The sequence below is a fragment of the Marmota monax genome, unplaced genomic scaffold (genome assembly GCF_021218885.2).
Source record: "Marmota monax isolate L192 unplaced genomic scaffold, Marmota_monax_Labrador192_F-V1.1 WCK01_AAM20220418_F8-fsc00022, whole genome shotgun sequence".
In the NCBI taxonomy this organism is placed as follows: Eukaryota; Metazoa; Chordata; class Mammalia; order Rodentia; family Sciuridae; genus Marmota; species Marmota monax.
This window is the reverse complement of record NW_026695215.1, coordinates 28,385,100-28,408,386: the sequence shown is the minus strand read 5'-3', so window position 1 is coordinate 28,408,386 and position 23,287 is coordinate 28,385,100. Positions and strand designations below refer to the sequence as shown.

Genomic DNA, 23,287 nt, shown 5'->3' with positions numbered 1-23,287 from the left:
ATGCAGACATAAAGGAACACAGATGTGGAATTCAGACAGGAACTCTACTGTGTCTACTCCCAGGAAGCTTAGATGTGACCACAAATGTGTACTCAGACAGATGGGGGTGGGAGACGGGATTATAAACACAGGTCCAAGGAAAGGCTGGCAAGAACTCAGCTATGTCCTGAGACTTAGATCAGATAGGAGCACACACATGTGGGCTCAGACATGGTAAGGAATAAAAGACCAAGAATAAGCACACTAAAGCCAAGCTGGGACAGCCTCACAAACTCAGAAGTTTGAGTATGGAAGCTAAGAGTGTGTGACCCCAAGGTGCCCCAAGAAGCAGGCTCCTGAAGTCATCAAGCCCCTCAAGCCAGATCCAGGGATTCAGATACATGCACTGGCCTAAGAATGATCCCACATGTCCACAGTCATACTCAAGCCAAGCTTGGACCTGCCAGACCCCAGACTCACATCTTCCCCAGGGTCTCCAGGTTCTCCTGCACGGCCGGCTTCACCCTGCACAGAAGTGGTGGTGAGGTCTAGGGCCACTCAGCCTTATTCCTCCCTGCCCAACATTCAGACCCTAAGACCAGGTCCACTCACCTTCTCACCCCTTGGCCCTGGCAGTCCTCGATCACCTTTGGCCCCCTGTAGACACAAGAATAAGAAAGCAACTCAGGCATTAGTTATAGATAGATGAGACTCAAGGAAAGAGGCACAAGCAAGATGTCAAATGTGGGGCATATTATATAAGTTGAGGGTCATGAGGGTGGGTAAACTATGGGTCAAAGACCCCTTGCTATCAGAGGTGCCACACTTACCGGTTCACCCACCAGGTCTCCAGCAAGGCCTCCCGGGGCACCCTGATGAAGAAGAGGTGTCAATGGGGTTCCTTGGCATCCCCTCTTGGTCCTCCCTTCCAGGTCCCTAGTACACTCACCTTCTCTCCCTTTGCTCCAGGGGCTCCAACTACCATCTGTGGGGAATACCCAGTGAGTTGCCTAGCCACCCATCCTCCCCAACCCTACCCTGCCATCATGAATGGAATGTGGAAACTGAGGCTTGGGGTGAAGCAGAGGAGTTGGTGCAATAGGTAGAGGTCAGGGTCAAAGGTCACCTGTCCAGGAGTCCCCATGGGTCCAGGTTCTCCTTTAGGTCCAACAGGGCCAGGCAGACCTGGCGATCCCTGGGGCAGAGCAGTATGGGTAACTCAGAGCCTCTCCACCATTCTGTCTCTACTGCCCCACTCTTCATATCCAAGCACACAGCTGGGCACAGGGCCCTATGATAAGCCTGCTATGAGCAACCCCCAGAACACATACTGGTACACCAGGGCTTCCTCTGTCTCCATCCTTTCCACTGGCACCGTCACGACCTGGGGGTCCTGGCTTCCCTGTCTCCCCCTGAGAGGGAGGAACTTAGTTAGGGACCTGATGGTTGACCCTTGACCCCTGAAATCAGACCCTTACCTCTATGACTTACCACTTGTCCAGGCAAACCTGGTGACCCCTGAGGACCCTGAGGGGAAACAAATATGGGGATGGATGACACAGGGCAAAGGACAAAGGAAGACATGGGAGAACACGGAACCCAGTATGTAGGAACACAGTATCCCTGAAAGAGCCACAAATCACTCACCACAAGGCCTGAAGGGCCAGGGGGGCCAGGAAGTCCCACAGCTCCAGTAGGTCCAGGCAGGCCCTAGAGGAAGAAAAAGTTCAAGGAAGTGCCACTTCCACCCATTTCCCTGTGACCTTACCCTACGAGTTGGGTCACTCACCCGTCCTGGGGGTCCTGTCTCTCCAGGTTCTCCCTGCAAAAGACCCAAAAAGCTTATGAACAGAGCCCACAGGGGAACTCCTGGGGCTTAGCATAATCACCAGGAATGATACCCCAGAAGCTAACAGAGCTTATTCTGGGTGTGGACAAGGCTTGAAGGATCCCCCTCCTCCACCATCCACGTACTCCCACATACCTATACTCACCTTCAGTCCAGAAGGTCCTTGGGGTCCAGCAGGGCCAGCAAGACCCTAGAGAAAAGTGTCAAGGCAGGGAACAGGGATTAATATTGTTTGCCTGGGTTCAGGGATTCCCATAAACAAGGTGTGGTTCAACAGCAGACTGATGCCTGTCCTATCCCTCCCATACTCCCACCATTTAGTGCTCCCCCATCACTCACTGGGGCACCAGGCGGTCCAGGGTCTCCATGGCCACCCTGTTAGGAACAGTCAGATGAAGAAAGCCAGCCCCACCCCACCAGGGAAACTAGGCAGAACTGTTCATGGGGGTTGGGCACAGGATGGGGCAGGAGAAGTAAAGAATTCAGTACTCACTGCTGGGCCAGGGGCCCCCCTGGGACCCTGCAAACCCTGCATAGAGAAGAAGATAATGAGCCTCAATCGAGGCCTCACTTGGGCCATTCCCACCCTCTGGGGATCTTTGCTTAGGGGCCCACTTCCATGCCCCCACCCTCCCAGAGACAGATCACTGTGTATCCACAAACTGCCCTTCGGATAGCACACATGGTCCTGTGTGTACATGCGTGCATGTGCATGTACACACACACACACACACACACACACACAGAGCAGAATACCAGAGTCTGGGCAAGCTGCTCTGGCCACCACTCACCAGCTTTCCTTCAGGCCCAGCTACACCGCGCTCTCCTGGTAGACCCTAAAGAGAAAAGGTCTAAGGCTACACTGTTCTTATGCCCTGACCTCAGCTTCTCCCCCAATCCATCACTCCCTGTGTAGCCAGAAGCAGGAGCCAAATAGTCCAGGTAGTGCTGACTCCAACTTTGAACATAGGACAAAACATGTAACAGCCACATTCTTTCATACAAGTGGTCCATGGGGCAAGGACTTACTGGGTTGCCATCATGACCTCTCTGTCCAGGTTCTCCCCGATCTCCCTTGATGCCTGGCACACCCTGCAAGCATAATATCATGTCCTGAACCCCCAGTCCCTGCCATGTGCCCATGTACATACACAATACCACCCCTAGTATGCCACATAAAGGAGGGGGAAATACGGTGTGATAGAAGACCTCACCCTGTCTCCTTTGGGGCCTCGGTCACCATCGCTGCCTGGCTCTCCCTGTGGGGATGTGATGTCAAGTCAGTTCTTATAGACTTTGCAAGTGGTGGTCCCCAGGCTGATCCCACACTGACCTTGGCACCCTTGAGTCCAGGGGGCCCTTGTTCTCTGGTGAGTCCGAGACTTTGCTCATCTATAGTCACCTATAAGCACAAAGTCACAGGAGAGAGAAAGACACAGAATGTGTCATGATGGGTCACAGGATCACAGAAGGTTATAAAGTCAGAGACACCACATGGATTTCTGGGGCCCAAGCTAAGGGTGGCCTCCTGGTCACCAGTCACAGCAGTCACAGGCCTTGGGCAGGGCTGAGGTAATCACCTTGGGACCAGGAGGACCAGGGGGTCCAGGGAGGCCAGGAAGGCCATCTCTGCCCTGCAGAAAAGAAGAAAATGGGGAGGTTTTGCCAGCACATGCTCCAGGAAGCTCCACCTCACAGCCCCATCTGGCTTACCTGCTCTCCACGTTCTCCTTTCTCTCCCCGTTCTCCCTGAAGTGCAAACAGCAGGTTGAGGGTTATGTCCATGAGAATCCAACCCTCCCCTCAACCCCACACCCCTGGCCCTCCCAGACAGTCCCCAGGCTCACCCTCTCTCCTGGCCTTCCTGCCTCCCCCTCACCCCCAGCCCGACCTGGGAGCCCAGGAATTCCAGGTTTTCCAGGCTCCCCGGCAAGGCCAGGAGGTCCAGGGGGGCCTCTCTCCCCAAGGGCCAGGCCAGGTGGCCCCTGAGGGCCAGGGTCTCCACGATCTCCCTTTAGCCCTCGTTCTCCAGGAAAACCAATGGAGCCCTGGAGGAGCAGAAGATGAATGCTGGTGGGTGTACAACTATGCCGCCCACAGGGCATACATACTAAGCCACCACTTACCTCCTTGCCTGGGGGACCCCGCTCGCCTGGGTCCCCTTTAGGGCCACGGCGCCGTTCAGTCATAGGCAGGAAGCCACCAGAACTCTCATCCCAAGACTCCACAATCTCCCGCAAGGCAGATGTCTAAGGGTTGAGAGGAGCAGGGCCCGTAACCGCCACCACCTACCCCTTGGGCCTTGTGGGCACTACTTGCAGCATGAGACCCCCACCTGTTCCCACCCCAGCCCCTAAACAGCTTACCTTGATGCCAACAGTTTCCAGAAATCGCTCCACATTCTAGAAATACAAGGTTGGTGAGGGACTACACACAGAAAAGAAGCTCCTGCCTCCTGCTTCATACTGCCCCCACAAAGAACCTCCAATGCCCTCTTGTCCTGGCCTCTTGCCAAGCATATTTTCAGTCCTATTGAGACCCACTTGGGGCCCCTCTCTGGCATGTCCCCATTACCCAGGTTCCCTTGAGTATAAATTATAAAAATCCCAATGGGGCAGGGACAAAGCACAGAGAACAGAACCTGTGGAACCTCATAGCAAGGGGAAGAAGATGGAAAGGTTGTCATTATGGGCATGCAAATGAGTGTTAAGGGCCAGGTCCCAAAGTCAGCTCACCGGGACACTCCCAGGTTCTCCTCTCAGGCCACGCTCTCCAGGCAGGCCCTGGAGGGATCAAGAGACAGGCTGCTAGGATCCAGCTTATGAGGCATGTGTGAATATGTGGGTCTACAGCTACTTAGGCAAATGAAAAAGGTGGGGCCTCACCTGTTCCCCTTTGGATCCAGTCTCCCCACGGTCACCCTGAAAACAAAGAATGATTAGGTGAGGAAAATGTCCCCCAATCTGATCAGGCCCTCACCATACCTCCTACCCAACTCACACACTCACCTTGAGGCCGACACTTCCTGGGACACCAGGAAAACCCTAAGATATGACAGAATACAAAAGGATCACATAGGATCATGGCATCCTGGGAGGTATCCCAAGAAACATAATGGCCTCTGTTTCTCCCAAGTTCCAGAACTACTGTGAACACTCACCTGGCCAGGAGGGCCCACCTGCCCTGGAAGACCTGGAGGGCCCTGGAGCCCAGGGATACCAGAAGCTCCACGTTCACCCTTGGGGCCCTCATGACCCTGTGAAGGATGCAGTCAGCATCAGAACACTGAGGTCCCAGGAAAGAATGGAGTCATATTTCACAGAGTCAGGATGTAAGATCAGAGGTTACAGAAAATTCCAGCACTTACTTCTCTCCCTGGGGAGCCTGAATCTCCCTTCTCTCCCTAAAGAAGACAAGGGTTTTTCAGACATGGCCCAATCCAAAGCCACAGGAGACCCCAGGGGAGGGGGCTTTACCTTCCTCCCATCTTCTCCAGGGTCCCCAGGTTCTCCCTGTGGGCAGAGGACTCATATTAGCTCAAACAATCACCAGTATCTGGAGACAACACACTGTCTCGACAGATTTCAGATGACTATGACTGTCTGTGCCTCTACTTCCATGGCTGTTTTTGTCTTGGAGTGTGGCCTGGACCCAACTGAGTAAGCTGCTACAAGACTAAGGGTGACCTGCATGGGCCTGCTCACCTTCATGTCCCCCAACCTGATCAGGCCCTCATACCCCCTACCCAACACACACACTTTTCTGGCTTTCAAGATGACACTCCACTATGCATCTGGTTTGGTGATAATCCATGTGACCCAGTAATGTATGCATCCATGTATATCTTAACAGGTGTATCCATGAGTCTCTGTGTCACAGAAGTGATTTTGTGACTCACTCTGTCTGCACATCTTGGCCCATGTCTGCACTTGGGCATGGGCTTATACATGTATAACTGGGTCCCCAGTGCCTTGAGAACCATGTGTCTTGGCATCTGTCTACAAGTCTTATATTTCAATGTGTATGACCAAATGTATGTAGATGACTATGGATATAAATGTATGTATCAGCAAATATGTCAGATGACAGAGTCAAGGGTATGTGTTTTACTAGGTCTCAATGTAAGTCCACATGTAGTCCTAAGTCCATTTCTTAACATATATCTGAGTCCAGGTGAAAGTGTCTATATATGAATATGTCTCTATATGTCACTGAATAAGGCTTCATGCCAGCATGTCTGTACCTGTCAATTTGTGTCTGGTTCTTTGTCTATGCCCATGCCTGTGGGTTACCTTGGACCCAAGTTGATACATTCATCTATGAAGTTGCCCTATGTGCACTTAGAACTGTGTTACAGGATATATCTTCACACCTGGGCTAGGTTTTCAGGGGTTGGTAGGTGTCTACATGTTTTAGCCCATATGCTTCATGAGTTGTCTGCGTATTTGGGCTATGTGCATGTGCTAGGGTTCCTTAGCAGGTTTTGCCCTGGCTGTCCTGGACACACTCACATTTTTCCCATTCAGGCCAGGTTTGCCATCCTCGCCTGGCTTTCCCTGTGGAAAGAGATCATCCATCAGATGTCAGGGCTCAGAAGAGGATAGGAAGCAGGCAAAAGGACAGCGTGAAGGCCTGGACTTACCAGTGCTCCAGGGGGTCCTGGGGGACCAGGTGGGCCTTGTTCTCCTCGGAGGCCAGGAAGTCCCTAAAAAAATCTTGGTTAGGTTTGAGAGGGCCTCAGATATCCCTAGAGACACAACCCCATGGACTGAAGGATGCACTAAAATCCTACTCCAGTGTAGAAACTCCAAGGATTGGGAGGTCCCTTTGGGATCCTATGGGTTAAGGGCACTCCTGCTGCTGAGACTCCCAAGGAAATAACCCCCCAAAGCTAGAGGACCTATTAAGATCCTCAAGGCAAAGAAGATCAGAAAGGGGGACTCTATTAAAACCTTCAGGCCAGGGACTCAAACCCCTCCCAAGGAGAAGGAAGAACCAACTGCCTTCACTCTTACTGATGCTATGATTATGATGGACCTGGCTGTGGCTCATGCTAGACCCCTGAGCCACCCTCCACCCCAGCATCTCCCCTCACTTACGTCTCTCCCTGGGTCCCCAGCTTTTCCTGCAGCACCCTGGGGAAAGACTCAAAGTCAGGATCATGGGGTCAGGGGCCCTGTCCACCAACAGGGCACCAGTTTCTATGAACTCAAAGCCTGCATGTCAGTAGCATGCCCATCCTCACACTTCAAGGCCAAGACCAGCCAGATGAGACACAAGTTTTGGGCCCTCTTATGAGGAGGTACAGGAAGGGGATGACCAGCAGTGACTACCATGACTCACATGCAGCCCAGGGGGACCAGGAGCTCCTGGTTTCCCATCCAGCCCATTCCGGCCATCCAGTCCAGGGGGGCCCCGGTCACCCTGAGGAAAAGAGAGTGGTAAGAAGCATCCAAGACTAATATGGATCTTGGAGTCAGGCACACCTCCCCAAAACCACACTCTCTCACCTTTTCTCCTGTTGGGCCTCGGACACCTGGGTCCCCCTAGAGGGAACAAGGTCATATAAGAAGTAAGGACAAGGGTTGGGGTTGGCTCAGTGGCAGAGCACTTGCCTAGCATTTGTGAGGAATGGGATTCAATCCTCAGCACCACATAAAAACAAATAAGTAGAAAAAAGGCATTGTGTCCATCTACAACTAAAAATATTTTTTTTAAAAAAGAGGTAAGGACAGGGCTGGGTCCGAAGCTCAGTGGAAAAGTGTTTGCCTAGCATGTGTGAAGCACTAGGTTTGATCCTTAGCACTGCATTAAAAAAATAAATAAACAAAATAAAGGCATGCTGTCCATCTACAAATACAAAGAAATTTTTTAAAAGATGTAAAGACAAGATGAGTTTTGGGCTGAGGGGCAAAATTCAGCACTCACCTGTGGACCCTGGGGACCCCGAGGCCCATCAATGCCCTGCAGAGAGAGGGAAAAAGAATCAGAGCATGCTTTCTCAGGCCAGCCCCCACCAAAGGACCAACCACACTCACCCTCTCCCCAGGAGCTCCAGGTGGCCCAGGATCACCCTTCGGTCCTCGAGGACCCTCCTGTCCACGGTCCCCAGGCTCTCCCTGTGGCAGAGACAAACTTGCTAAGGAACTAGTCCTTGAATCACAAAGAAAAGATATCGTGTGGGGTACTGATATCCTTTACAGACTCACAGCTTCACTCTACCCCACAGACCCCCAGTACCTTCTCTCTGGCTCCAAGTTCTATGTCCACCTGTGGACAGTGAGAAGAATGCTTCAATGAGGGGAAACAGGAGTTAGAGAGGGACAATGGGGTTAGTAGGGATTGAGGGTCAATAGAAGTGTCAGGGGGGGTCATGGAGGAAATAGAAAAGGTAACAAGACACAGTATGAAGTCAACAGGGGCAGGTGCAGGAGATAACAAAAAAATAAACCCAGCTCAGTGCCTACCGGCCTTCCAGAAGGTCCTGGGGGACCCTGGAAAAGGAAATGATCATAGTGAACAAGAGCCCTGAGGTCCCAGGGCATGGTTTAGGTTTGCCCCAGGTTCAACTCTGCCCCCAAATTCCTTGAAGAAACACCCCAGTACTAACTCCCAGAAGGTCATCAGCGACCTCCAGGCCCCTGGCACAGATTCTGACTAATAAATTGGCAATGGCACCAGGGAAATTTTCATCCCACCTGAGCCCAGTGCCAGCACAACTCACCGGCTCCCCACGGTCACCCTTGGGTCCAGATGGTCCAGGGCTTCCCTGCAGAGAGCCAGAATGTCAGGGTCACTTGGGGAAGGTAGTAATTTGGAGGAACCTTGAGGACTCATGGAGTTCTGGTGGCCAGTGGGGGATTGTGATAAGGGGTTACAGAAAGTAAAGATCATAAGGGTTAACATTGTAATGTTGGAGCAGCAGAATTAGGTGCTGGAGACTAGATGGTTGATGGGTTAAGGATGAGGTCAGGGTAAGGTGTCAGAGGCTGAGACTCACGTTTCGTCCATCCTCTCCAGGATCTCCTTGGTCTCCCTTTTCACCCGCAGGACCTCGGGGTCCAGGTGCCCCCTGAGAAAAACAGCTGGTCTGAGACAAACCTTCATAATATTTTGAAGCTTCCCCCATGAGTCCCTATACTGCCCCAGGTTTTCCCATCACCACTTTCCATTGCCACATTCTCCTTAAAGGGTCTCCCATCACCCTTCATCACCCTCAGTGCTCCCTATCACCTTCATGCCATAGATTCTCCCATTAGCCCTCCTACTTCTCCCTGCTAAGACTCACCCGAAGGCCACGCTCACCAGCTTTTCCAGGCAAACCTGGTTCACCCTGGTGACAGAGAGAAAAGTGGAGGTGGAATTGGGGAAAAGAGTGCCCGGGCACCAACTGGACAGAAGGCAGGGAATAGGTTGGATGACCTGACAGAGTCCCCAGGCCTTGGGATCATAGTTCAAGGGTAAAGGATCAGAAAACACAGTAGGGAGAAATCTTACCGGGGGACCTTCATCACCTTTCTCTCCAACTTCACCCTGTGAGACATGAAAGTCAGCCCCAATCCAAGACCCCTAGTGATGCTGGCAAATTCCTTTTCCCCATATCTTCCATGGCTCCCCCAACTCCAGCCTCTTACATCTCGTCCTCGGAGGCCAATAGGTCCAGGAGGGCCAGGCCGCCCAGAGTCTCCCTTCTCTCCAGGAGGACCTGAGTCACCCTATAGGGAGATAAGAGTGAGGTGATGAAGAATGCATGCAGCAGGCAGCCTTTAAAGAAGTGACCCCCAAAACCTTGAGGGCACCCAAGGTCATAGATACTCACTGGAGGTCCTGTTCTTCCATTGAGGCCAATGGGACCCTGAGGGTGTGGGAAGGGGACAGAACTTAGTGTTCTCAGGTACCACCTCTTCTCCCTTTGTCACACATCCCCATCCCCACATTTATTCACCCGGTCTCCACGATCTCCCTTGGGGCCAGGGTCTCCAGGAAGAACCAACCCTGGTGGACCCTGTGGGTGGAAAGATTAGAAGTCAGTAGGGTACACCCTTCACCTGACCCACCCCTAAATACTTTCCCTTCTCTCACCTGTTCCCCTTTTACTCCAGTAGCTCCTTTGGGTCCAGTAGGCCCCATATCTCCCTGAAAGTAACAAAGACCATCAGTGTTGGTCCCAGAGTCCAGGTATCTCCACAATCCAACAATCATGCTTCAACTCTTGTGACCTTCAGGTAGGCCCAGAGTTCTATGACCTTGACATCAACCTTGTAACAACTTCCCCTACCCTCACCAGATGTACCTTTTCTCCTTTGGCTCCCGCACCAGCAGGTCCCTAAAAACAAATAGTATAGATATTACTTGACCCCACCTGGGGTTCAAAAGATCAAAATCTTGATTGGAATGGGTTATATATAACTGGAAATCATAGAGCAGTCTTTGCCCAGAGGTCTCAGGGTCACCACTGAGAGCAGGGGGGTTATACAAAATGGGATAACACAAAGTTTGTGACCAGTATGGTGGTTAAAGGTTCAGAGGATCACAATCAGGAGTCTGGAAGCAGGTTATAGCATTAAAAAAGTCACAGACTTCCGAGCCTGCCCAGGAATCCAGGGTTATAGAGTGACACAGTATTGTTTATAGGTCACTGCTCCAGGGATGTGCTAGGCTCAGAACCCCATCCTCCCCACACTCACCACTACTGCAGGGTCCCCAGGGCGACCAGGCTCTCCCTGTGAAGACAGTATAGGGGCAGGGACAGGTTAGAGATCCACCTAAGAACCCAAGTTTCCAGTGTCCCACCTGCCACATCCTGATGCCAGGAGGTACAACACCCAGCCCACAACTCACCTTCTCTCCACGGCGGCCAGTGGGTCCTGGTGGCCCCTGTATGTGAAGAAAATATGAACTCAAGTGGAAAGTAGGAGGGGAAGACCACACAAAAGTCCCACTCCTCATCCCACCAGTCATAGACTCACTTCAGGACCCTCAGCTCCAGGACGTCCAGCAATCCCAGGCAGCCCCTGGGGAAGAGGAATAGAATTGCTGCTCCAGGTAGTGGGGTGGGGAGCAAGGGGATCATGAGTAAACAGTGGGTCGAGACTGGGGATCAGAACTGAAGAGGGGTTGTGGAGAACTGAGATTTAGGTAGCAGGAGTCAAACTTGGCTGGAGGGCAGAGACCAGGTCATAAAAGTCGAGGTCAGTACAGTAAGGTCAGAAGGTTAAAATCCAGGTCCCTGGGGTTAAGGACTAGAGTCTGCATTAGTGGCGATTAAGAATTGGGTAAAGGGGCTGGGGATATAGCTCAGTTAGTAGAGTGCTTGCCTTGCATGCACAAGGCCCTGGGTTCGATCCCCAGCACCAAAAAACAAAACAAACAAACAAGAATCGGGTAAAGATGGGTGGATGACAAGATCAGCAGACATCAAGGGAAAGAAGTCAGAATCAGGAGGGGGCACAGAGTTCATAGGTAAGTTGGCACTGGCACTGAAGTCAGTGGGCTTACCTGGGGTCCCACTGGGCCGGGAAGTCCCCGTTCACCCTGATGGAACAGAAGAGGTATCAGAGCTAAGTCTGACCCCAGATCCTCATTGGCCCAAGAGCCCCAGACTGCACTTACTTTTTCTCCAGTCTCACCCGGGATCCCTGTCAGTCCCCGGTCACCCTGGGAAGAGAGAGGATGGGAGAGGGGCCTCGACTGGTGAAACCAAACAAGGTGTTGTAAACTCCAACTATCCCCCCTTCTCTGAAACCACATCCTCCAACCTGGACAGAACCCCTATGTCCTGGTCTTCCAGCCTCCCCCAACACCATGGGAGGCCCAGAGTATCAATCTTCACTCCTGAAGAGTACTAGTACTAGTACTCACTTGGGGGCCAGTGACTCCAGGAGGTCCCTGCAAGCCCTGGAAAGGATGAAATTGGAAATTCAAAGATTTAAGTTTGGGCAAAAGGAAAGAGTAGGAGTTAATGGTTGAAGGTGAGGTCATACCTACCACATTCAGAATCCCCAATCCCTAACTCACCGGCTCACCCGGGGTCCCAGGTTGTCCTGGGAGGCCTGGGGCTCCATCCTCACAGTCACCCTGTCAGAGAAACACATGTTAGGAAGACACAGGGAAGCCCTGACCCCACACCCAGCCTCTTGCCTTTGAACTAAGATACCAAGAGGCAAGTTTCCTACCTTTTCTCCTTTCTTTCCAGGGGGACCAACTGGGCCTTGGGGTCCAGGGTTTCCAGGAAGACCCTAGGAGGAACACATAAACATATGAATCTAGGAACAAATCCCAGGCCCAGCAGAGGCCCCAGTTTCTACCCAAATTCCTGAGCAGGTTCCCCAGTAGAGCATCAAGGTTCCCTCACCGGCAGTCCAGGTTCCCCAGATGCCGTGCTACCAGTACCTGGTCCAGGGGGACCCTGGGAGAGAACAGCAAGTCAGCGGATGGCCAGAGGAATCCATCTCCAAGCCGCCACCTGCATGTCTTATACCTAACTTACCCGTTCCCCACGATCACCTTTGTCACCCTGGAAAACAGATTATGACCCCATGAATCTGTACCATATCTCCTTCCCCAAGACACCAGATAGACAAGAGTCATAGTGAATAGATTATAAGGATCACATGGGAACTGAGGAGTCATGACATGGGAGGGGGTCAAAAGGTCAGAACAATCAGTAGGTGTTGTGTAGGTTTCAGTGGAGTCATCGGGTCTTTGAATCACATGGGGGTCATGCTGTTACCTTCACAGCTGTTCCAGGAAAGCCAGGGGGACCACGGGGTCCTGGGTCCCCCAAAGGGCCACGAGGTCCAGGAGGGCCCTAATGAAGAGACAAAGTATAAGGTGCAAACCCCACAGATCTTACTGTCTTCTACACATTAGTTCCACACTGCAGATCACCTGCTCCCACATAATCCCTGGGACTTACCGAAGGTCCAGGGTCCCCTTTCTTTCCAGGAAGCCCTAGTCCCTCTACTCCAGTGACTTGCCCAGGCTCCCCCTACAGGGACAGAGAGCAATAGGCAGGGTAGTGAAGGTTCAAGGTGGAAGAAAATTCTAAAGGTACCCCAGCTATTCCTTACCACACCTCAGGCCTTGCCCAAGATTGCCTGCAGCAACCTCTTCTTCCCTAGGACAACTTCCCTCATTCCCCCTTCACCTACCGGTTCCCCCTTCGGGCCTCGAGGTCCTCGCTCTCCCTAAGGACAAAACAGAGCAGACAGTGGTGCTTTAGGCTCAGGTGAATCTCAGGGTGGCCCCATGGGCCAACAACACCCCAGCCCAGCCTCCCTATCCTGTAGAAAGAACCCTGGAAAAGCAAAGAAGGGAAGGCACTTACTGGTTCCCCACGAGGGCCAGGCCACCCTGGGGAGCCCTGTAAATGGAGGCAAGAGTCAAAACAGTGAGAACCACCCATTCACTCAAGCATTTGTCCTACCAAGGCCTGAAAAGGCAAAGTTTGCTCACCTTCAGGCCAGGGGTTCCAGGGGTTCCAGGAGTCCCAGGGCGACCAGGGTTGCCTGGAGGCCCATCTGCACCAGGGAAGCCCTAAGGAGGCAAAGAGATCAGAAGAGGAAAGGACCCCCTCTCCAATGCCCTGCTTTGCTGAAGGTGCCCCAGTCCATCAACCAGGGATTCCCACCCCCATAGTCCTCCAAGTATTGTCAGGGGTGGAGCCAAGGGGCAGAGAATGGCCCCTCTGAACTGAACAGCATGGTAAGGCAGAAAGTATTCCCTGCCTCTGCGACCCATAACTGCTACCTGGAGCCTCTCGAAAGGATCTCATGGCCTCTCTGACCCCTCCACTTCAGAGTTTCCACCAAGTCTTTGATGTAGTTTATAATCTCCACTTAGGCTCCTAGGAATACTCTGTGGTCCTAATTCTACTTCCTCTTTCTTCCTTCTAAAACCCCTGAGAACACTAGGAAGAGCAACCTGGGGGACACCCCATGGTCTTCTCACTCACCCTTTCACCCTTTCCAACAGTACTTCCAGGAGGGCCTTGGGGGCCAGGAGCACCAGTCCTGCCCTGAGAGGGGAGAGCAGGTAAGGAGGTAGTAAGCCAGTCAGGACAGGGACAGGTGTGGGGAGACACTCACCGGGAGACCGGAGGGGCCAGGAGGCCCAGCTTGTCCTTTCAGGCCCTAGGAAGAGTGATCAGTGAGTTCCATGCTGTCAGTTCTCCTTGCTCCACTGATGCCCAACCCATTGTATACTCCCACAAGGCCACTCACCATCATTCCAGGTTCCCCTTTCTGGCCCTGGGAAAAGACATATCAGCGAGAATCAGCATGACTAGCCTCAGATGTGGCCTTTACCCACTCACTCAGGCCTGGACACTTACCTTTGGACAATGCACGGAGCAAGGCTCTGGCCGTGGCTATGAACACAAGATCTCTTTAAGTCCATTTGGTCCTTTCAAGAGCCCCAGGTCCCCTCATCTATACCACCTAGCACCCCCAGAGGCCTCTTCCAAACCTGAGTGGCTGAGGATGCTTGACACAGGGCTATTGCCAGATCACTGACTGCCCGGGTCAGACTTGGACCATCATCCACAGCAAAGAAGTTCTGCACAGGGTCCACACCTGGCACCAAGCGACGTAGCTGTTCTGGGTCAGCTCCAGCCAAGCCCAACATCATCACCTTGAGCCCTAAAGAGGGGTCCAGTAGCCTGCATGATGTCCCCTCTGGGGCCATCCCTGTTCCCAGATCCCATTCCCATCAGCCCAATTCCTCACCAGCAGACTGGGCCTCGCGGATAGGACTGAATATGTCACCTCTCAATGGCTCATCCACTAACAGAACCATAACCCCAGGCACTTGTTGTCGGCGCCCAGGAGCATCTGGTGCCAACAGATGTCTGTGAGCTGTGACCACAGCTGTGCCTGGGAGGAAAGACATGGCAGAATTGGGAGGTGGGAAACCAAGCTCCTAATAGGGAATCCCAAGGAGTCCATGTTCACTGCAGTCCTCACCCAAGTTGTTCCCACTTGGGTCTATGTAGGGGATGTCACGGATCTTCTGCAAGATGATGCCAAGGTCATGGGAACTATTCAGTGGAAATAGTGGGGAGGGCCGGTGACTGTAGGATAGCAGGCCAACCTGGGGTAGAGGGAGATACAGAGCCTGGGGGGATGACAAAGCAGTGATGGGAACATATAGAGCCTAGAGAAACAGAGGGGGGATGACTAAATTTGAATTTCTTATTAGGAGGTCAGTAATGATAATAGAATAGGGAGCCAACCAGCAGGTGAGATCTGGAGCCTGGGAGAAAGACTGGACCTGTGGTGGGGTAGAGAGATGGTGACTAGTGTGGAGCCTGGGATGAGCAGAGAGGTGGGGGGACATATGGTCTGACTGCCTTTAGGGTCAAACCTGGGTAGCCTGTGGCCCAAGAGGCCCAAGTGCCGACACCAACTGCTCCAGGACCTGCCTAGCAGCCTCTGCACGGTGAGCATTGTCTCGAGTAGCATGTAACAGGAACACCACATCCACTGGGCCATGGGAACACACTGCAGGAAGGGGTCAAGTTACTGATGGGCCCATCTAGCAATCCTTCTTAGGCCTCTCCTACTGTGCCTTCTATACCTGGCTTCTGTGTAACAGAGGCCTCAGGACCCAGCACATCCCCGCGGACAGGTGTCAGGGAGAATATATAGGAGATGCCAGGCTCTAGACCTGTCACCCGCTGGGAGCTCGAGCTGCCTGGAAGTGTCTGTGGGGTCCCCGGTACTTCTGCAAGGGACAAAATTTCATTAAGAAGGAGGCCCTCCATGGAGCTCCAACTGCCAGCCCACCCCAACCTTGACCTCACACTCACCCTGGCCAGTGCTTCTGAGTGGCTGCCAGGATAGGATGTACCTGGATGCCCCAGACACTGGGGTCCAGGCCAGAGTTACTGAGTCGATCGAGGTTTCCACCACATTTAGTTCAGTACTTGGAACACGAGGTGACTCTGAAGGAGAAATCAAAGATCAAGGTGTCCTGAGAACCCAAAGGAGAGAGTTCTGAGATCCTGGAGCAGGTTATCTTAGAGAAGTGTCATGGGGAGGTCATGCTGTGATTACTCTAGGGTCAAGTGTGTGGGAGGACAACAGAAGTCACTCAGAATCTGGGGTGCAGGAAATCAGGATGGGTCATTAGTGTGAGGCAGGGGATGAGCCCCTACCCGAGCACACCAAAGCAGAGTGGGACCTCTGGGCTCACCAGTGAGTGCAGTCACCTCCCTGGGGGGTCCTTCTCCAGCTGGCCCTAGGACACTCAGCCACAAGTGGTACAGTGTCCCTGGCTTCAGCCCGTCCAGAAGGTAGCTGCTGAGTTCAGGTCCTAAAACCCTAGAGTGTTCCTGGCCACCTGGGGCAGAAATGAGGGTGGGACCAGGAGCATGTGGGAGGATGCTACCTACCAGTATTAGTGAATTCCACTCCTCACTAACCCCCACCAACCTCACTGACTCAGGGTTCACCCTCCCTATTGATATTCCTTATTCTCCCTACAGCTGCCTACTTTTCTGACCCTCCCCAAGTGATCCTCTAGGGCCTCCTTTATCCCACCCACCTCACTGATTAATCCCACCACTGTCTCAGATCCTGCAGACCCTGCTCCCACTAACCTTGTCAATCTCACTGGCTCTGCCCACAGCCCTGCCCCCACTTGGTTAGGTCCCTAACCTATTGGGGCACCTCTCACCCTCAGGTTGCCAGCGAAGAAGGAATCCATGTGCCCCAGGCACCTGTTCCCAGCGGATTCTCAGTGAGTGCTCACTGCGCTGCACCACGCGAAGTGTCTGTAAGGCTGTTGGAGCCTCAGGTGCTTGAGAGAAAACGTGGGACTCAGGGAAGCTCTGCACCGACTGACCCCAGTGTCAATCCCACACACTCTCCTGTCCCAACCAACCGCTCTACCTGTCTCAGGCTTCACCCTTCCTCTTTTCTCAGATCCTGCCCCTACTGGCTCATTACCAATACTTGGTCCCATTTCCAAATCCGAGCACCAGCCCCACCCCACAGACAATCCAAACCCCAATTCAAGGCTTGCTCCCGCCCAAGATCCGCCTACGTGTGGTGACGACAATGGAGACAGGTGCGCCCTCTTGGTCACCAATAAGTGCTGTCACTCGCACAGAGTAGCTGACTCCGCCTTCAAGACCCCTGATCTCTGCAGAGTCAGTATTTCCTGGGAGTATCTGATGTCTCATGGGGCCACCTGGCCATGCAAGCAAAGACCAGCGGTCAGGGTTGTACCAGAGGAGCAATCCCAGTCATAAAGAACAAGGGTGAACCAGGGAGCCATACCTTCACTCCGGCCCCAAGCCAGTCTGTATGCTGTGGCTCCAGTGACCCCTACCCAGGTGACCCGAAGAACATCACTGGAAGCATTGAGGATCTGCAACTTGGACACACTGCCCACAGGTTCAGGAGCTAGGAACACAGGCAAGGAAAGAGATCAGGGCCACTGGGTATCTAGCAGAGAACAGGGTGGCAGTGCAGGCATGGTAAATGCAGAGAAAATCTGAAGGTTAGGTGAGTTTAGTGTGGACTGGTCAGAGTAGGAAACCCTGAGGAGGTCAGTGATTCATAGTGGGCAGTGTGGGACATCCATACTGTTATGGATATTTAATCATCATGAGTGGTTCAGAATGGACAGGACAGTCATTGAGCAGCAGTGGAATGGGCAGCTGGAACAGTCAGGAAAGTCTCTGGTAGAGACTTTACACAGTAAGGCAAAATAGTCAATGTGGTGTGGTGGCTAGCAGGTAGCCAGGGTCCACTCACCAGTCCTTACAACAACAGAGGCAGGGGCCCCATCGACACCGGTCACTTGGGCCCTCACGTGTATTGTATACTCAGTATCTGGCTCCAGCCCATCTAGCTCAGCCACTGTGGCCTCCCCAGAAACCAATTGGGATTTCTCTGAGCCTGGGAACAGGGATAGAAGCAGTTCCAGGGCTAGCCATACTCTGTCCCCCAACCCTCAACCTGGACCCCCAAGAAAAACTCCAGCCCCTATTCCATCCAGATCTGCCACCCACAACCCTCCCAAACTCCTGACTCCCACCGTGGGCTGAGTGCCAGGAAATTCTGTATCCTGTGGCACTAGGAACCCTGGTCCAGGCAATGGTGACGGATGAGCTGCCAGCTTGAGTCACATGAACTGTCCTCACTGGGCCCACTGGGTCTGGGAAGAGAGGCAATGGGGAATCTGATGGGAGAGGGAACAGGAATCATCTGATAAGGGAAGACTATGAGAGTCAAACAGGAGACAGGGACCTGATAAAGGAGATGATGAATGGTTCAGATGGGGAAGGAATGGGAATCTGAGCTGGCAGGTGACAGGAATATAAGAGACAACAAGATCTGACAGAGAGGGGGAAATCTGGTAGAGACTTTAGGAGGCACAGAGTAGGGTCTGTCAAATGAGAAAGAAGTCTGAGAGTTAGGTCCAGGAGAAAAAGTGGTGAGGGTCTGAGGGATAAGTAGTAGAAATACAGGGCTAAGATAGTGGGAGATTTAGGGGAGAGGCAGAGGAATCTGAAGAAGTGGGAAGCTAAGGAGACCATGGAGACTGGAGGGGAAAGCAGTAGGAAGAGGCAGTAAGAATGTAAGGGGGAGACCGGAGTTCTGGGGAGAAGCAGGGATCTGAGCACAGAGGTATAGGAGTCTGAATGGACACTAGAGGCAAAGATCCAAGGAACTGGGTCAGGCCCTGACCGGTTCGAGCTATGATGGTCACAGGGGGGCCCTCCTCTCTCCCTCGAAGTGCAGACACAGCCACCTGGTAGGAGGTTCCAGGCTGCAGCCCCAGGATGTCCGTGGCAGTAGTGTCTGGGGGCAATGTCTGACTAGACTCTGGACCTAGGATCAGAGAGAAATGCTGGCATGACTCCTGTCTATCCCCTTAGTTCCCCATACTCTGATCATACCCCTCAGCAATCCTATCACACATCCCACACTGACCACTGCTTGTCTTCCAAGTAATCCGAAATCCACTGGCTCCAGGAACAGGTCCCCAGGCCACTCTTACTCTCGTTGCATCTGACAACACAACTCGTAGTCCTGGGACAGCAAGAGGGGTTTCTGGTTCTGGGAGTTAAAGACAGGGGCCAGGGTCAGGACCAGAGCAGGAGTCAATCAATCAGCTGTTCCTCATAAGCCTCTCACAGGGCTCACCTCGGCGAATAGTAAGGACACTGGCACTACCCTCACGGGCACCCACTCGAGCAGACACCCGCACAGTGTAGCTGAGCCCAGCACGAACATCATCCAAATCAAAGGCTGTCTGACTCCCAGGAAGCACCAGTGTTCTCTCAACCCCTGAAAGAGAAGGAAGGGTTGGTGGGTAGGGGTCAGTTAGAGACAAGAATGTAGATAATGGCAATCAGTGATGAACAGGGACACATGATGAGATGACTCATGGGGGATGGGAGTTAGTGAAAATGGGACACAGATGAAAAGGGTGAGAGACAAGGACACAGGTTAAAAGCAGCCAGTGATGAATGGCAACACTGATTAACAGGGGCCAGTGTTGAATGGGGACACTGGATGACAGGGGTAAATAGATAGAAACACAGGTTGTAAGATGACAGGAGTCAGTGGACAGCAATCAAGGTTGATAAGCCGTTGAAAGAAATTGATGGAGGTACAACCACAAGAATGAAATCCTAATTGGAATGGGTTGCACTCCATGTATATATAATGTGTCAGAATACACGTTTTTCTAAAAACAACAAATAAACAAACAAAAAAGATTCTCATGGTAAGCAATCAGCACCAACCATACTTACAAATGGTATTATTCTATAATATGCACGTTTTTGTTTTAGAAAGTAAAAGTTAAAAACTGATATCAATGGGGCTGGGGGTGTGGCTCAAATGGTAGTGTGCTGGCCTGGCATGCGCAAGGCACTGGGTTCGATCCTCAGCACCACATAAAAATAAAAATAAAGATATTGTGGGGCTGGGGATGTGGCTCAAGCGGTAGCGTGCTTGCCTGGCGTGCGTGCGACCCAGGTTCGATCCTCAGCACCACATACAAACAAAGATGTTGTGTCCGCCAAGAACTAGAAAATAAATATTGAAAAATTATCTCTCCCTCCCTCTCTCTCTCTCACACACACTCTCTCTTTAAAAAAAAAAAGATATTGTGTTCACCTAAAACAAAAAAAAATAAATATTTTTAAAAAATCTAATATCAAATCATAATAAAAAAAGGCAAACTCAAAAAAAAACAAAAAAAAAGAAATTGATGCAGGATGACAAAGGTCAGTATTCGATGAGGACATGAAATGAGAGGTTGGTGTGGACAGTAGTCACTGCTAGGATAAGAGAAGGGCAGTGATAAGAGCTTGTGGCTATGAAGAAGGATGAAAGTTATGGACAGGGATGCGGGGCAAGGACAGAACCAGCTGAGGAGGCCAGAGTTCTGGGAGTTAAAAGACAGGGGCCAAAATCAAAACCAGGACCAAGACCCTGTGACAGCTCTGGGCTCACTGCCATCTTGGGAGGTATATTGACAAAGAGACAGGGAAAAAGCTTGTAGAGATCCAGGAGTGGAAGGAGATGAGGCAAGGGTGAAATCAGACCCTGGGGGATGGAACTTTAGAGATTTTTCTGGCTGCTTCCCCTCACCTTGGGTGCTGCGCAGAGTGATTCGATACTCAGTGGCACTGGGGACAGGGCTCCAGGACACTCGTACTCGCTGCCTAGGCAGTTCAGTTGCTTGTAGGTCCATCACAGGGCCCACAGGCTGTTCTGGTCCTGTTGGAGAGCACAGTGAGAGTTGATTTGGGTTCCTGACACTTTCCCCAGTTACTTAGTCAGGCTGAGAGTTCTCACCAGTGGGGACCACAGTTGCAGGAGTGGCCACTTCACGGCCCTCCAGCAGAGTGTAGAGTGTGAGGCGATATTCAGTGCCTGGCTGCAGCCTATCCAACTGGTAGTGAGTCACATCAGAAGGCAACACCACTTTCTGAGGTGGTTCTAAACCTGCAAGAAGACAGAGTCAGGTTAGCTGAAGCCAAACCCTGACCACTGCCTGCACAGCCCTCTCCCTGCACTGACCACTCTCACGATGCCACTCCAACCGATAGCCACGAGCCTCAGGCACCAAGTTCCAAGAAAGGAGAATGGATGTGGGTCCCAGAATGACAGGACGCAGGGTCTGCTCAACAGAGGAGTCTGACAAGGGCACATGGGACATGAATGGCCTCTTTACCCTACCCTGCCTGCCCACCCAGCCTAAAGAAAGTGCTCAGCCTTCTCACCAGTGCGGGCTGTCAGGGAAGTAGCAGGCCCCACACTATGGCCGAGTAGGGTGCTCACAGTCACCTCATAGTCCATGCCAGGCTCCAGGTCACGTAGCAACAATGACCCCTGCCCAGGGCCCAGCTCCTGCTGCTGTGTTTCCCCACCTGCATGGGGCAACATAGAGGGGTCAATGGGCCCTGCAGACTCATGACTCTATAATCTCATCTGAAGTGCAGGAACTACCCCATACCACTCTTCTCACTTACCACTGAGAACCCGCCATGTCACACGGTAACCAGTAGCACCTGGCACACTCCGCCAGGCCACCAGGAGGCTGTGGGCTGTGGTATTCTGGATAGTTAGCTCTGGCCCCTCTAGGGCAGCTAGGGGTAAATAGAATCAGGAGTGAGCAGGGATTCTGGGGCTGGAGGGTATTTAGGTGAATGGGGTCAGAAGTTGGTAGAATTACTCACTAGTCTGAGCTGTCCCACTCACAGCCTCACCAATACTATTGGCATAGAGGGCAACCACAGTCACTTGGTACTCAGTCAGTGGCCGGAGACCCTGCAGCCACATGCTGGTCTCACCAGCTGGGACATTCACCTGCCCAGGATTAGAGGTCACCTCATCTTATCCAGTCAAGTCCTCAGCCACCCTCCTATCACTTCTGACATCCTTACCTCCCGCAGTGCGCCTGGCAGTGGTTGTCCCAGCCCTGTCAAAGGAGTGTACTGGACCTTATAGCCAGTCACAGGGCCACTAGCTGCTGTCCACTGTACTCTCAGAGATTGACTGCTTGGCTCAGACAGCACCAGGTCCCGGGGGCCAGTTGTTGAATCAACAGCTGCCAATGAGGGAAATCAGGTGATGGGGCAGGAGGACCAGGGGTCTGAGCATATGTGATGGGTTCAGCACTCCCATGCTAGGGTTAGGTAAGTGGCCCAGGTTAGGGCACACAGTGTGGACAGGAACTCACAAGGCAAGGTCACAGGCACACCACCAGCAGTTGTGCACACTCTCCGGGAAATGAGGGGCAATAGGGTTCTCAAGATGCTGAAGTCATTGACGAAGAAGAAGAAATCATTGGTTGGCTGTGAGGCAACTCTCTTCAGTTCCTCAGGGTCAGCATTCTTGATTCCTGAGGTGATGCCCAATCAGGACTCAGTTGCCTGTATGTCCCATATGTCCACCCCAGCTGACCTGTCACCTAGCTTAGTACTCACCCACAGCAAACAGCTTGACCCCTTGTCCCTTCAGCCTCTGGGCTGCTGTGTCTACCAGGTCCTGGGACTTCCCATCTGTGATCAGGATGCAGACCTAGAGCAGGTGCAGAGGCCATATTAGGGCTGCTTTAGACATTTATTTTGGGGTCACCTTGGAAGGCCATGGTAGGGGTTAGGGATCACCTTGGGGATGCCAGGTCGGGCCAGCTGGGGCAGGAAGACATGGTCAGATACATGCAGAAGTGCAGCCCCTGTGCGAGTGTTGCCCCCCTTGTAGCTGAGCTCACGAATGGCACGAATCACATCATCCCCAGAGCCAAGTGCATCCAGGCCAAACTCTGTTCTGATAGGTGGAGGGAGCAATAGGCAAGGAGTCAGGACCTTGTCCAACCACAGTCTCCAGGAAGCCTCTGGCTGAGGCCTCTTAAGGGTGCCCTTTATTCTGTGATTCCTTCCCCCCATCACTAAAGCCTCCAAGTTAATAAACTCCCAAGGTGCTACTTTGTGTGCCACTTATGGCATCTGGTAGACCTGGAGCCCTTGAGGTTCTAGGGAGATAGGATGTCTGGTTACATAATTATATGTTGCCTGGTGCAATGGTGCACACCTGTAATCCCAGCAGCTAAAGAGGCTGAGGCAGGAGGATCAAAGCCAGCCTCAGCCACAGTGAGGCACTAAGAAACTCAGTGAGACCCTGTCTCTAAATAAAATACAAAATAGGGCTGGGGAGGCTGAGGTTGTGGCTCAGCAATAGAGTGCTTAGCTCATACATGTGGGGCACTGGGTTCGATTCTCAGCACCACAAAAAAAAAAAAAAAAAGGATAAATAAACAAAATAAAGGTATTGTATCCATACAACTAAAAAATAAAAATTAAAAAAAATAGGGCTGGAGATGGGGCTTAGTGGTGGAGTGCCCTGAGTTCAATCCTGGGACCGCCCCCCCCCACACACAAAAAAATTGTATGTGGAAGATTCACTTGTGGGGAGGTGGACACTGCCA

The 23,287-nt window shown here is 52.3% G+C and overlaps 1 protein-coding gene across 3 annotated transcripts in view; it reads right to left on the bottom strand.

Moving 5' to 3' along the window:
• Col7a1 (collagen type VII alpha 1 chain) overlaps positions 1-23,287 on the bottom strand; it is a 37,003-nt gene that overhangs the window by 8,396 nt on the left and 5,320 nt on the right. For all 3 annotated transcript variants that reach the window (XR_009225613.1, XM_058574808.1, XM_046431644.2), the window contains 89 exons: positions 22,470-22,629; positions 22,287-22,380; positions 22,040-22,201; positions 21,744-21,907; positions 21,537-21,666; positions 21,330-21,446; positions 21,081-21,227; positions 20,878-20,994; positions 20,653-20,802; positions 20,446-20,574; positions 18,988-19,131; positions 18,775-18,900; positions 18,529-18,672; positions 17,876-17,995; positions 17,593-17,736; positions 17,113-17,238; positions 16,877-17,023; positions 16,508-16,630; positions 16,025-16,171; positions 15,639-15,773; positions 15,407-15,553; positions 15,194-15,330; positions 14,794-14,920; positions 14,557-14,703; positions 14,297-14,469; positions 14,163-14,198; positions 14,053-14,079; positions 13,918-13,962; positions 13,785-13,847; positions 13,286-13,366; positions 13,158-13,193; positions 12,982-13,017; positions 12,747-12,818; positions 12,561-12,638; positions 12,318-12,344; positions 12,183-12,236; positions 12,004-12,066; positions 11,846-11,905; positions 11,690-11,725; positions 11,441-11,485; positions 11,327-11,362; positions 10,798-10,842; positions 10,670-10,705; positions 10,516-10,551; positions 10,122-10,154; positions 9,911-9,964; positions 9,774-9,833; positions 9,648-9,683; positions 9,463-9,543; positions 9,326-9,361; positions 9,117-9,161; positions 8,829-8,900; positions 8,553-8,597; positions 8,296-8,322; positions 8,069-8,098; positions 7,867-7,947; positions 7,757-7,792; positions 7,339-7,374; positions 7,172-7,252; positions 6,928-6,963; positions 6,471-6,533; positions 6,340-6,384; positions 5,305-5,340; positions 5,196-5,231; positions 4,989-5,084; positions 4,837-4,872; positions 4,714-4,749; positions 4,564-4,611; positions 4,195-4,230; positions 3,955-4,077; positions 3,676-3,876; positions 3,542-3,577; positions 3,409-3,462; positions 3,162-3,230; positions 3,043-3,087; positions 2,858-2,920; positions 2,620-2,664; positions 2,322-2,357; positions 2,168-2,203; positions 1,974-2,018; positions 1,769-1,801; positions 1,627-1,689; positions 1,471-1,506; positions 1,311-1,391; positions 1,106-1,174; positions 929-964; positions 810-851; positions 592-636; positions 460-504 (listed from right to left, as the gene is read on the bottom strand). Coding sequence is in view for 2 of the 3 variants with exons in the window: in XM_058574808.1 (XP_058430791.1) it covers positions 460-504; positions 592-636; positions 810-851; positions 929-964; positions 1,106-1,174; positions 1,311-1,391; positions 1,471-1,506; positions 1,627-1,689; positions 1,769-1,801; positions 1,974-2,018; positions 2,168-2,203; positions 2,322-2,357; positions 2,620-2,664; positions 2,858-2,920; positions 3,043-3,087; positions 3,162-3,230; positions 3,409-3,462; positions 3,542-3,577; positions 3,676-3,876; positions 3,955-4,077; positions 4,195-4,230; positions 4,564-4,611; positions 4,714-4,749; positions 4,837-4,872; positions 4,989-5,084; positions 5,196-5,231; positions 5,305-5,340; positions 6,340-6,384; positions 6,471-6,533; positions 6,928-6,963; positions 7,172-7,252; positions 7,339-7,374; positions 7,757-7,792; positions 7,867-7,947; positions 8,069-8,098; positions 8,296-8,322; positions 8,553-8,597; positions 8,829-8,900; positions 9,117-9,161; positions 9,326-9,361; positions 9,463-9,543; positions 9,648-9,683; positions 9,774-9,833; positions 9,911-9,964; positions 10,122-10,154; positions 10,516-10,551; positions 10,670-10,705; positions 10,798-10,842; positions 11,327-11,362; positions 11,441-11,485; positions 11,690-11,725; positions 11,846-11,905; positions 12,004-12,066; positions 12,183-12,236; positions 12,318-12,344; positions 12,561-12,638; positions 12,747-12,818; positions 12,982-13,017; positions 13,158-13,193; positions 13,286-13,366; positions 13,785-13,847; positions 13,918-13,962; positions 14,053-14,079; positions 14,163-14,198; positions 14,297-14,469; positions 14,557-14,703; positions 14,794-14,920; positions 15,194-15,330; positions 15,407-15,553; positions 15,639-15,773; positions 16,025-16,171; positions 16,508-16,630; positions 16,877-17,023; positions 17,113-17,238; positions 17,593-17,736; positions 17,876-17,995; positions 18,529-18,672; positions 18,775-18,900; positions 18,988-19,131; positions 20,446-20,574; positions 20,653-20,802; positions 20,878-20,994; positions 21,081-21,227; positions 21,330-21,446; positions 21,537-21,666; positions 21,744-21,907; positions 22,040-22,201; positions 22,287-22,380; positions 22,470-22,629 (6,793 nt within the window). In the remaining variant the exon portion in view is untranslated. The remainder of the gene's footprint in view (positions 1-459; positions 505-591; positions 637-809; positions 852-928; positions 965-1,105; positions 1,175-1,310; positions 1,392-1,470; positions 1,507-1,626; positions 1,690-1,768; positions 1,802-1,973; positions 2,019-2,167; positions 2,204-2,321; positions 2,358-2,619; positions 2,665-2,857; positions 2,921-3,042; positions 3,088-3,161; positions 3,231-3,408; positions 3,463-3,541; positions 3,578-3,675; positions 3,877-3,954; positions 4,078-4,194; positions 4,231-4,563; positions 4,612-4,713; positions 4,750-4,836; positions 4,873-4,988; positions 5,085-5,195; positions 5,232-5,304; positions 5,341-6,339; positions 6,385-6,470; positions 6,534-6,927; positions 6,964-7,171; positions 7,253-7,338; positions 7,375-7,756; positions 7,793-7,866; positions 7,948-8,068; positions 8,099-8,295; positions 8,323-8,552; positions 8,598-8,828; positions 8,901-9,116; positions 9,162-9,325; positions 9,362-9,462; positions 9,544-9,647; positions 9,684-9,773; positions 9,834-9,910; positions 9,965-10,121; positions 10,155-10,515; positions 10,552-10,669; positions 10,706-10,797; positions 10,843-11,326; positions 11,363-11,440; positions 11,486-11,689; positions 11,726-11,845; positions 11,906-12,003; positions 12,067-12,182; positions 12,237-12,317; positions 12,345-12,560; positions 12,639-12,746; positions 12,819-12,981; positions 13,018-13,157; positions 13,194-13,285; positions 13,367-13,784; positions 13,848-13,917; positions 13,963-14,052; positions 14,080-14,162; positions 14,199-14,296; positions 14,470-14,556; positions 14,704-14,793; positions 14,921-15,193; positions 15,331-15,406; positions 15,554-15,638; positions 15,774-16,024; positions 16,172-16,507; positions 16,631-16,876; positions 17,024-17,112; positions 17,239-17,592; positions 17,737-17,875; positions 17,996-18,528; positions 18,673-18,774; positions 18,901-18,987; positions 19,132-20,445; positions 20,575-20,652; positions 20,803-20,877; positions 20,995-21,080; positions 21,228-21,329; positions 21,447-21,536; positions 21,667-21,743; positions 21,908-22,039; positions 22,202-22,286; positions 22,381-22,469; positions 22,630-23,287) is intronic.